At 43.4% G+C, this 11,869-nt stretch overlaps 2 protein-coding genes across 14 annotated transcripts; one reads left to right on the top strand and one right to left on the bottom strand.

The window, feature by feature from the left end:
- On the bottom strand, positions 41 to 7,119 carry RAD9B (RAD9 checkpoint clamp component B). Of its 13 annotated transcripts, none has more exons than XM_021412721.1 (11): positions 6,991 to 7,119; positions 6,318 to 6,388; positions 5,503 to 5,638; positions 4,680 to 4,794; positions 4,024 to 4,123; positions 3,613 to 3,719; positions 2,386 to 2,492; positions 1,871 to 1,935; positions 1,536 to 1,658; positions 1,004 to 1,214; positions 41 to 658 (listed from the first exon to the last, which is right to left on the bottom strand). In XM_021412721.1, the coding sequence occupies exons 3-11, from the start codon at positions 5,614 to 5,616 to the stop codon at positions 527 to 529; spliced, it is 1,074 nt and encodes a 357-aa protein (XP_021268396.1). In that variant the 5' UTR covers positions 5,617 to 5,638; positions 6,318 to 6,388; positions 6,991 to 7,119; the 3' UTR covers positions 41 to 526. The 13 variants fall into 13 exon arrangements, with proteins under 13 accessions (XP_021268396.1, XP_021268401.1, XP_021268403.1 ...); XM_021412726.1 differs by lacking the exon at positions 5,503 to 5,638 and adding an exon at positions 5,296 to 5,428; XM_021412728.1 differs by lacking the exon at positions 5,503 to 5,638 and adding an exon at positions 5,279 to 5,428 and having other exon boundaries at positions 6,991 to 7,113.
- VPS29 (VPS29, retromer complex component) lies at positions 6,947 to 11,811 on the top strand. The gene is given in 6 exon segments (XM_021412732.1): positions 6,947 to 6,975; positions 6,977 to 7,186; positions 7,527 to 7,608; positions 9,411 to 9,602; positions 10,063 to 10,298; positions 10,606 to 11,811. Coding segments are annotated over 6 exon segments (867 nt in total). The 3' UTR covers positions 10,724 to 11,811.

Here is an 11,869-nt window from a genome sequence, read left to right as displayed (position 1 = left end):
AAACCTGCAACGCAAGGAGTCTTAAACTCAGGCTCCCAAATCAGTTATCACATCGTTTTTTATTTTTCAAATGCACTTTTATGCCAACTTCTTTTCAGCAAGTACTAGTTCTACCAAGTTTCTGTCATAATACCAACAATCATATAGGCAATAATTCAGCTATACCAGAGTGGGTGGTTTATTGCAGTGTTTGTAACTTTACATGAGCAGCTTCCTTTGTGTGAAGCTCCGACTCGGTTCTGATTCTCTTGTGAGACTGGAGAGCTGGACATACAAAGCAGTGTATCAACAAAATATACAAAACTAAACAACCTAACTTTGTATTAGGGCAGCATCCTCAGTGTTAGAATGATCACAGTACAAGTACAGTTAGTTTCCATTGAGGTCTAACTTGCTTAAGAACTTCAGGATGCTTTCATAACAGAATTAAACTTTCTAAAGCTAGAAACAGCTCTATACCATGCCAAATACACACTTAGCTTTCAGGGCAGCCCACGTTAGTCTTAGATTCATACACTCCACGTTACTAGAGAACTTGTGAGCTCTGCGTCTTGCCAAAATCCTCTTCTGTGTCACTAGCTGTTGCTAAACTATGGAAGGCGGGGTTGATGGCATCCTTCTCCTTAAAAGAAACTGCTCCAAAGAACAGCGAGTGGAACTGGAAAATGCAACAGTCACAGGAGTAAGATGCTATGCACGTGAAACAGAATTTGGGAGCTAATCGTTTCTGAAGATTTTCCTCCTTGAAAGCACACGTGGAAAGCTGTTAGTCTGTAGTGTTTCCTAGTAAAATGTGTCTAGTGTTATAATTAAACACAGTGGTGATTTTTTTTTTTGTCAGCACTGCTGCTATGAAAGCTGGTTCCACCAAAACGCCGTGTGGAGCATGGGGTATGGACGTGCACTAACCCTGGGACTCTGTGTAGTATTCAGCTTCTAAATGGCAGCTGAGGTATTTCACTGTTTTATCACAGAATGTAAATGTGACTGGGAGGGTCCTTACCTTGTGATGAGGAGACTCTGCTTCCAGCACTGCTTGGTCATCTGTTTTCATTATGGCTGTAACCTCCTGCTTTGTCAAGGCACTTGCAGGTGCTCCCGATGCTGCGTTCTGTGCATCTCCATTCCATCGTGGCTTTTTGGAAGCAACTGCTTCGGCATCGCTGTCCTTATCAGTGGAGGGGTTCTCAGATTTGTCCACGTGTATCTTTGAGCTGAATCAGAGGGAAGAGGTCAGATTAGTAATGTGCCTCTGCGTGCCTTTGTTAGGATGTCCTTATGCTAACAGCAGGCACTACAGCTGTGAGCTTAACGCACTGATGGGGAGAGAGAGCCTTGTCTGCTGGCAGGCTTTGTCTGGGTCTCAAGCTATTTCAATCTGTTTCTGAACCTGTCTAGTGCACGGTTTTCCTATGAATAAAGGCTCTGGGATAAAAACACCCTGCGCATCACTCAGCAGGAAAACCTTAAAGTCAGTTGTTTCAGCCTGCCAAGTCAGTCTGCCTCCCTCCCCCACCTCTGAAGCCCACCGTTACCTTTCCTGCATCTGTGAGCAGCTCATGGGCTCCTGGGAAGCCCTCTCACTTCTGATGTCAGACAGCGTAGCCAAAATAAAGCTGGCTTCCAGCACCATGTCTTCAACGCTGAAAGCAACTGGTCTAAAGGCAAACGGCCACATACAGGTGTCTATGTTAAATGCTTTGTGCACAGTAAGAAACTACTTACCCCCATACTGCAGACTAATTAGAAGTACAACTTTTAGCCTGACGTGAAATCTTACTGTTACAGTTAAATGTTTGTGTAACCTGCAGATAAGAATTGACAGTGCAGTGTTATCTCAACAATTTCCATAGGTAGCTCCAGAACGTACTTCCCAGGCATGTCAAAATGGACTGAGACAGGAACGCTGGTAGCTTCTGAAAACGCTAGCAGTCCCTGAAAAGAAGGGGTGAGGGGCTAAGCACTGTTTTAAAAGCAGAAGAAAATTAATGTTAGAATACAACTACTGTTTATTGGCAAAAAAGTGAAGCCTGCTTTAAAGGGAAAAAGGCTGCTGCTTCTAGATCACAGTTCTTGCCTTCTCTGCCTGGAGCTGTACATGTAGAATTACTGTGGCCATGACATTTACTGCAGTAGTGTTAATGTTATTTCAGCACTGGGTAGATGGGGTTTTGCTGTTTGAAAAGTTTCCTTTGCCTTTCAAAGGCTGCTGTGAGGGACTACGCAGTGTCCTGAAGATCCTTTCTAAAGCCAGTCCTCAGCCAGCTGGTGAGATACTGCTGCTGGCCAGCAGGCCTGGTGGAACACCTGCAGCTGGGATTATCCTTCTGTGTTGTCTAGGTCAAGTCATCTAAATTAATGGAAAAAAACAAATTCTTTACTCACTCTTAGTTCTCTAAGGGAAAACGTCACTTCAGAATTGACTCCAACTTGAAAGTAGTCGAATTCATCTGGATTCAGTTGTATTTCAGTAACCATTGTCTTTGGAAAGTCTGTTTGAAATTACAAGACTGGAATGAAAACTCAACAATATGATTATAACAATGATTTTTTATATCAGCAGCATCTCAATAAATAATTCAATTTTTATAGTGGCTGACAATCGTAGGTGTCTAGCTTACTTACAATTATTTTTGTATTCAAGTAAAACAAAAAATCCTGAAATTATTTACAGCACTCTGTGGATTTACGTGGCTTTTACCAGAGCTTATTTCATGTTCCACTCTGTGCTCTTGGCCCAATCCTGCAGTCAGCCTTGTAAATCTGCTCTCCTACAGGCACCAATACTACTGCCAGCTTCTTATTGCTGCACAGGGGAAGACGTTTGGGAAGACCAAAAGCAATGTGGCTTTAACAGATTGATCGTAATCGCTGGCAACCACCAGGGGACCGCAAAAGAGGTCTGAGGTTATTTGTTCTAAACTGTAATTTTTTTCCTGGTATTATGTAAGTGACAGTGAAAAATAAGCTCTTCAGCATCAGGTGCTGCTCAATGTCATTCAACTGCTCGTTAATTATGACCAGGTGTGTGTCAAGACAATCAGAATGCCATAATGCATCACGGTCTCAGAGGCGGTCTGAGCTCTGTCAGCACCGTGCTCCTGCCCAGCTCCCTTCCCCAGCCCAGCTGCTGAGCAGCACTACCAACAGCTCCCACGTTTCTGTTTCTTTGCTCAAGAGTTTTTATTCCCCAGCCCCCAACACACCCACTGCACGTTCGAATATACTCCTGTAAAGTTCTTGGAACTGTAGAAACAAATGCTTGTAAGAGAGCAGCCAACTTCAATGAGGCAAAGCCACGGCCTGCAGATGAAAACAAGTCTTGACAGGTGTCACCTCTTTGAAAATCACACCTGAACATGGAACAACGCAATCCAGCAGCAGATCATCATTCACAGCATGTTTTGTTTCAGTGTGTACAGAACATTTGCTGCAGGCAGTACTTTGCATCGCGTGCGACACAACAAAAGCAAAATGCCTCTAATTCCTCCTTCCTCCTCTGCCATTCATACCAGGAAAGTATTCCTAAACCCCAAGTTCTCTGAAGTATATCAAACCCAAAGGATGGCAGTATGACTCAACCGTGTTCCTTCGTGTTTTGCATTTCCTTACCCATGTCTTCCTCAGTGTAACTCTTGAAGCAAACCCTGGTTGGTGTAACTGATAAGGTGACTTCTTCTTGACTTGTTGGAAAGTGAACCATTGTATCAGCCAGCAGCCTATAAAGATGAATGTAGCATTAAAATGATTTTACATGAGACAAGTTATTATCTAGCAATTGCAAAGGTGTGAATCCAAATTATGCACTATGCACTCCTTGAGCTTGCAGCAGGATTAATGGCAGAACGACCCCTGTTCCTGGAGCTGTTACACGAGATATCAAACATCAGGACAAGGGATTTAGCAGCAATTCACTGTTTCTGACTGTGGGCCCTACTCAGGTTTTGGTAGTGTTAGCGACTGTTGGAGCAGTACTGTCCCCAGGATTTTTTCCCCAGAACAAAACATCTGAATATTCATTACCTGGAGTGGGCTCTAAGGATGTTTGGACACATGTGCTTTGCAAAAACAGCCTGCAATGGATCACATTCTTGAAAAGCCAGATTATGTGTTTTTACAATACCTAAGTGTAAAATATAGGAATGAAAATCAATGCTGGTCAAGAATTCTAACTTTTTTTTTAGTATTAATTGCTCTTCCAAGACATCTCAACAAAGGAAATAACTGAGAGACTCACTCTAGCTGTGTAGCAATATCTCACCCACACACAGAAAACTGAATTCGAATGCCCTCTAACTTCCTTCATCCTCTTTGCTATTTCCTTGAGCATCAGAGGTTTTTAAGAACCCACAGCAAGTGACTAAACAGCAACAAATGCAGGAAGAAAACCTTCAATATTTCATTGTTAGAGTAATATAAATGGCGGTGGAATACAAAAAGGCAATTAACAAGCACACGTAGTTACTGACCAGATGAAAGTCAGTCTGAGGAATGCTGATTTAACTCCTTTTTAACAGAGCAATGTACACAGTAAATATAAATCATGATGTGAAGAGGCTGAAAGTGTTTGGCATAATGTTCCATCAATAACATTCAGTTAATAATGACACCAAATACAATGTCATCCTGCTGTTAGAGACTGCTCCTGTTCGTGGAATCCCACTCTACATGTCACATACCATTTCTGCAGAGGAGCTGAAAGGTTATGTGATGATCTTTAGCATCAGTGTAAATGTTGCATTTCTCCACGTGCCTTTCCAGCACATTTACACATCTGAATATAGGAAGAACTGACTGAAAAAAAAAAAAACCACAATCAGTGCAGAGGTTACTAAGACATTTTGCAGTGTTATTTCTCCCACTGCATGCACTTCATCCCAAGCTCCTGCTTTTATGACTGCTGTGTAAGCAGAGTGCAGGCTGCCGGTGTTGATCTTCGCTGCCCTCACCCACCCACAGCCCTGTTTGCAGAACAGCTTGTTAATTCTCTCCCAGCTCATGCTGTTCTCAAAGGCTGCAGGGGAAACCCTCAACAGAGAGAAACACAGCATTCCTTCACCCCAAGATGAGGCTGATTCAGACTTTGGAATCTACAAGGCACAGCTCAGGACTACACCTTTTAAACAATTAAACATTAACACTCCCTTCTGCAGAACTGCACAGGAGCACTTCAGTTTAGAGCAACCTGCATGCCCACATGATCCTCCCCTACCATTTCATTTGGAAAGCAGGCTGACATGCTGCTTACAAAGCTGCATCTGACGATGTTATAATATACCTTAATGATCAATTTACATGCAAGTGACAACTGTTGTTCTTTCTGACACGGCCGAGATGCAGCTGTGCAGCAGTACTGTTGAAAAAACATGGACGAGAAGAAGAAATATGCATATGCTGACCGAGAAGAATTCACTGATCTTAAGGCAAGCTGAAAACAAATAGAAAGTAATTTATTAACTCGGAGCTGTTTCATATTGAGCCTCTAACAAAAAAGCCATGTACCTTCAGTATGGAATCTTCGGTACCACACCTAAGCCACAAAACCTTTGTGTATGCATCTCCAAAGAAATCCAGATGCATCATGTCTATTGCCGTGTTCAGACTTATCCCCTTCATTATTACCAGTCAGAAGTCCCAGCTGTAATGCAGACATAGGAACCCAATGCAGGAACTAAGTGTGCGAGTTAAGCCTCGAAGCGCAAACTGCCCAACCCCTTAGAAGTTGTGTTTGAGGTATGTGAAGGACTGGAGCCTGTTCTAAAACAATTCGTGAGACGCACAAATAAGCAGATGCTTCTAGCACCTAAAAAACATCTCATTTACAAACATTACCTCCACTTCTGATGCACCAGCCCCTCAGCATGTTGAGCTCATCACTTTTAATTAAGAAACCTCTAGAGATAAAACCTAATTCTGAGGGAAGTGGTGTTTGATTAACAGGAGCCGTCCTTCCTGCTGAGTCACACCAGGATAAAAACATGTTGTTTAAAGGCAATTTCTGATGTGGTGCAAACACATAAGCCTTCTGATTCGTGACAATGGAAATAAAACCCTTGGTATTAATCCGGATGTCCTGGACGAGCTTCAGCCTGGGTAACCAAAACCCCAGGAATATCAGGGGCAGAGGTATGATCCTTCTGTGATATCATCTGCTAATTACAATCACAGAAAATATGGCATTTGTCCATGTTGAAAGCAGAGGGAGGAAGCTGAGTGAGAATGCAACTCAGACTGAAGTGTACCTGTAGGAAAAACCAACAGCACAAACACTGTTTCCAACAAAGGCTTTAAACTGACAGAAAATCAAATGTACTTACACCTTTGTCTATGGGATCAAAGCAGAACTCGTCACTAACCCGCGCGATGGCGTGCACTGCTCTCCCAAACACTGTCAGGGAAACAACACGGGGCGAGATGCATTTCAGGTCAATTGAAAAACAAGTTACACCGTGTTTTCTCCAGAACAGTTTAAGGGGAAAAGTTAAGACATTTCCCACACTTGTCCAAGAGAAATGATGGTGTGAGGGGAAACACTGCTCTTTTTTAGTGGCACTAAAACCTTCACGTTTTCACAAGCTGCTTCCAGGGAGGAGCACCGTGGATTTGGTGTGTCCCTTTGCAGCATCACCACAAATGATCTCGCTATGATGGCACACAACAACGCTTCGGTCAGAAATGTTTGTAGACGGCCACAAGACTGAACAAGCAGAACCTACAGATCTAGCCCCAAGAAGCCCACAGTGAACCTGCAGGGGCTCTCATATTTTACCACAAGCTGTCAGAGCTCTGTGAGGACCGCTCACAGCCTGATGCCATGAGGGCAACGGCCCCTCTGCCTGAGCCCCGCTGTGGCAGCCCCGCCTCACTCGGGGACGGCTCTTCACTCTGTCCCAACGTGCCACCACCTCCCCTGAGGCCACAGGTACCTCTGAGGTGCGTCCCCCCAATGACACACTTCATGGCTCCCCGCCCCGCGCCCTTACTCCTCACACAACAGAAAGGGCGGGAAACCCCGCTCAGCGACAAGGGACCCGGATGTAAGCGCCGGAAAAACTCGTTTCGCGCTCTTTTGGCCTTGCGGAGGAACCGTAGCGGAGGGGAGGTGGTGGCGGCCGCCTGACTTCCGGGAGAGGTCGCCTGACTTCCGGGAGCAGCCGCGGCGGGCGGTGCGGAGCGGAGTAGGATGGTGAGCGGAGCGTCGGGCCTCGTCCTCGAGCCGCGGTGCTCCTGAGGTGCTCCCGAGTTACCTCCAGGCGCGGCCGGCGGCCGGGAAGAGGCCCCGCTTTCTGTCGGTCGGCGCCCAGAAATCCGCCTGGGGCCGAACTGAGGGAGATGGAGCGGGGAGGGGGCAGCGGGTGCTGTGGGTGGAGAGCAGCGAGGGCCGCGCACAGGGAAGTGTTTTGTTGTTGTTGTTCTTTAATTTTTCTTTTTTTTATCGTTTGACGCTGCTTTCATAACATCGACAATTCATTAATTATGATTTGCCTATTCATTTGGCTCTGTTTTCTTTTCTGTTGCTTTCCTTGGTTTAACATTGATCACGCCTCGCCCTGTTTCCCATTCCCCTGTCTGCAATCAACTCCTCCACCCGCTCAGGCCGGGCACAGAGTAAGTTCCCTCCCGGCGCTGGGGCTGCGGTGGGGCTGGGGCCGCCGCTCACATCCCCTCAGCTCCGGGTGTAACACGCTTCGATGCTTTTCATTTTTGTCGACGTAGCCTACAGAGCTGTTGTTTAATTAGCGGGAGCTCAGGAGTGGTTTGGGGAAAACGTGGGGCCTCTGCCGGTTCATCAGCAAAGGAAAAGGTCTTTGAGCTTTGATGGGGTTTTGTGTAAGTGGCAGCAGTTTGATTAGATATCAAATGCAGAGCTGCTATCCCGTGGCCCTGCCCCTTAACCAATTGGTGAGAGCATTTATTCAGTGCCGCTTTAACCAGAATCACTCGTTACCCATTTTCTTACATGCATTCCAGTGCATCATCTCAACAGTGACGTTAATAGTTAGGAGAACTATTGAAAGGCCATAAACAATGTTTGTCTTTGTAATTCTGTCCTGGGTTGCCTTTAGCTTGTACACTAAAATGCTCTCATGTTTTCAACCATCTGTTCTCCAAAGACACGTGGGCTTCGTGATGGCACTGAGACATTCTTAATTAAAAATAGAGGAAAAAAACTCCCAAAGCCACCCAAGTCCTCTGTGCCTCTTTGAGTGGCAGTTAGCATGAAGACAGCTGCATGGCCTAAAATATAAAAGGCAAATATTAAAAAAGGTAACTTAATGTGGTTACTGCTGCTCGTGTATGTGTATATATATACATATATACGGACTATGTCTTTTACAAGCAGATCTGGTGGCTGTCATTTTAGGAGCTGTCTTCATAACAGAATGTTATGACTGGAAGATAAGCTTTTAGGAACTGGCTTACTAATGAAGCTTTTTAATTGGACGATAAACTCTGTTAATAGGGAGGTATTTATCGAGTCAGTGGGGGTGACCGTCTCTAAATCCAGTGGGCTTAGTGTAGTAGCATTACACCCCATGCTGCATAGAGCTTGTCATGCCCTTCTTGCAAAATTAATTTATTGCTACTTTGCTTGCATTAATTATTTTCTTTATTAGCAGACTTAAGACCATAGTTTAACATTGTAGGTCTTACTTAATCTGGTTGCATAATTTTGAAGTCCCCCGTTCAATTTACATTCTCCTTGCATCTGTAGCACCGAAACTCTGAGTATATAGAACTGGTAATAGGAACACTGCATGCAGTAGTCCAGGTTATCTTCTCTGCAGTGTTCTGAGGGCTTTTGTGCTTTTTTCTCTTTATTTTGTTAGTCTCACTCTGCTGTTGTTCACTGGTTCCTACGATACGGGTTCAGAACAAGCTTCCTGTTCTGGTTAACTATTAACACATGTGACAAATTTGCTATTTTTTTATTATTACTATTTTATTTTTTATAAGAACACTGAAGTTAAGTAGTAAGCTCCCTGGGTGAAGGAGTTTTAAAGGGAAGCGGCCACAGTTCAGCATCTGGTACAGATATCCTATATCTTTTTTAGCTTAAGGGAATAAAGGAAGTGGGACGGGTTATGGTAGCTCCCAATTTGGTGTAAATTGCATCAAGTGGTAATGCAGTTCTTTTGTTATACTTTGCCGTGACTTTCAGCAACAAAATCACAAAACCTCTGCAGAGGTTTATAAGGCCCTCCTCTTGGTAGCATTCAGTATTAGTAAGGGCCCTTGTTTTCAGTGAAATATGGAGATGTTCCCTTATTTCATTCTTATTTTAGTAGCTTTTATATCAAAGTATAATTGGGAAACTGAAGAAGACACTGCAGTACTTTTCTTTACCTAATGATTCTCGTCTGAAGTATCTGTAATGGTTTTCCTTTCTTGTCATGACACCTGGTAAGTTGGTGTTAGTGTTAGGAGACCTTCACATTCCGCATCGATGCAACAGCCTCCCGGCCAAGTTCAAAAAGCTGCTGGTTCCAGGAAAGATCCAGCACATCCTCTGCACGGGAAACCTCTGCACCAAGGACACTTATGACTACCTCAAGACCCTGGCCGGGGATGTTCACGTTGTCAGAGGGGACTTCGATGAGGTAGTGACCTCTTTTGATGGCGGTGTTCGGTGTTCAGCTTTTCCGTAAAGGCAGTGGTTGGGTTACTTGTACTTTAAGTAAAAAAAAGTGGGCAATCTGAGCTTATTTAGTACTAAGAGTGAAAAGTAAACTGAGTAAAAGAGTTGGGGTTCCGATGAATGTGAATTGCACAGTCAGTGTGGTGGGGAGTGTGATTAAAACTGAAGTGGGTACTGAGCTACGGCTAAGGCTGTAGCAACCAGGACCTCCTCTTGTCATATCTTTGAAATTCCTGGCCTCTTTACCAAATTCTTGACGGTGTTCATAAAAGCAGCAGTGCAGCTCCCGTTCTGGGGCAGTAGAACCACTCAGACTGACTTTTGGGTTTCATCTAGCACTTTTTTTTTGTGTATACAAATCTGTACATCTAATCTGTACTGTGGCTTTTTTTGCTTTTGTTTTTTTTGCTTTTGATCTTTAGAACCTGAATTATCCCGAACAGAAAGTTGTAACTGTTGGACAGTTCAAAATCGGTCTGATTCACGGGCACCAGGTCATTCCTTGGGGTGATATGGCCAGCCTGGCACTGCTACAGAGGCAGTTTGATGTGGACATCCTCATTTCGGGACATACACACAAATTTGAGGCATTTGAACATGAAAACAAGTTCTATATCAATCCAGGATCAGCTACAGGAGCTTATCATGCCTTAGAGAAGTAAGTAAAGCATGGGAAACAGCTGTGGGCTATTTCTCTTTGATAAGAAAACTTAAGGTTAATATTTGCTAAAGGTTATATTTTCTAAATGTTTGGCAGAAGAGGGCTCGTTGTCCTTTGTAAGGCTCCTGGACTGAAACAAATGAGTGAAATCCTTAAAGCTTCAGATCCGATGCACTGTGCTTAGAAAACTCAAATCAGTTTTTCTTAGGAGTGATTCTTGCTAAGAAGTCTGACAGCGAAACGCTGCTAAGGTTGTTGTGTACGCACACAATTCATATGATTTTTTTTTTTTCCTCCTTTCTAGCAACATCATTCCGTCATTTGTGCTGATGGATATCCAGGCTTCTACAGTAGTTACGTACGTCTATCAGCTAATTGGAGATGATGTGAAAGTAGAAAGAATTGAGTACAAAAAATCGTAAAATATATTTGCTTTTGTGGTATTTTTACTGTCTCATTCCAGAACTGCATGTTACTACAATACTCGATTGCTAGTTTGCAGCACTACACCTAACATTTAACAGCTGAACGGTGTAACGTATCGGTAATAACTTTGAAACATTGCTTTTTCTTTTCTCTGTACCAATTGATCTGTAAAATATGTCACTAACTGTTGAAGTACAGTTCCTTCGTGTTGTCATAAATTCCCCTTGGTAGAAAAACAAAGCTTTATGAACTGTTGAAGAAATGCAGCAGTTGCACTTGGTTTTGAGATGTCTGCCAGTACTTGCTTTGGCTAATGCTGAGCAGATAGCTCCGTGCACTGGTGTGGTGACTTCAAAAAGAAAACTGTGACAGGCTTGAACAAAAATAGCAAGGCCTCTGGAGGCATGTTTGGTTTGCTTCAAAATCCAGGTGAGGCTTGGATTTCTCATTCAATATAACATAATCTTTTAACTTAATTGGATAGATTTTTGGAAAAAAAAATTAGAACGAACACATACCTTGGAGTGGTAGTTTCGCTGTAGAAAGCTGAACCTGAGTCTTTTTAATACTCAAAGCACCACTGTGCTTTAATGAATGACAGTCTCATTAAATCTGTAAACAGTGATGAGCTTTCCTTTATTTATGGCTTATATTTGATATTATGTCTATACCCACTTTGCTCTGTGTAAGAAGGTTTTAAATAATGGAATTCCATCCAGCACTTGTACTGCTACCGGAGGCTAAGAAGTTGGTTGTTCAAGAAGACTGGAGCTTTTGTCTCTCCTGGTCTCAGGTACCTGCAGGGAACTGAATGTATTTTAACAGCTCTTGCTTCTTATGACTGCTGATTTTCCAATATAAATAAAGTTGTCTCTGCGCAACATCTAGAATTTAGAATGGTGGCCTGTTTCCTTGGCAGTAAAAGAAATGGCAGTACAGTGTTTGTGCAGGAAGCTGTGCAGCAGTTGTCATGAAGGTTTGTGTCAAGTAAATGAGTTATCCATAAAACTTTAGTTCTGTGTCATTTTCTTTGGCTAAATACCTTATTTCTATTTGAAATAAACCTGCTTTACTTACAAAAAGACTCAGTGTTTCCGCTTGGTAGCTCAGGATGCTTTGGCTAACTGCTATTTCATGCAGCG

Source organism: Numida meleagris, chromosome 14 (genome assembly GCF_002078875.1).
Source record: "Numida meleagris isolate 19003 breed g44 Domestic line chromosome 14, NumMel1.0, whole genome shotgun sequence".
In the NCBI taxonomy this organism is placed as follows: Eukaryota; Metazoa; Chordata; class Aves; order Galliformes; family Numididae; genus Numida; species Numida meleagris.
The sequence above is the reverse complement of the archived record's forward strand: the minus strand, read 5'-3'. Positions and strand labels throughout refer to the sequence as shown.

What these genes read in the sequence shown, in the direction of transcription:
- RAD9B (XM_021412715.1), bottom strand. Translation starts at nt 6,960, where the DNA reads ATGAAGTGTGTCATTGGGGGGACGCACCTCAGAG. An exon ending in TTACACTGAGGAAGACATGG is followed by an intron (nt 2,493 to 3,612) that starts GTAAGGAAATGC and finishes AATTTCAAACAG; the next exon opens with ACTTTCCAAAGACAATGGTT. An exon ending in CAGAGTCTCCTCATCACAAG is followed by an intron (nt 659 to 1,003) that starts GTAAGGACCCTC and finishes TGCATTTTCCAG; the next exon opens with TTCCACTCGCTGTTCTTTGG.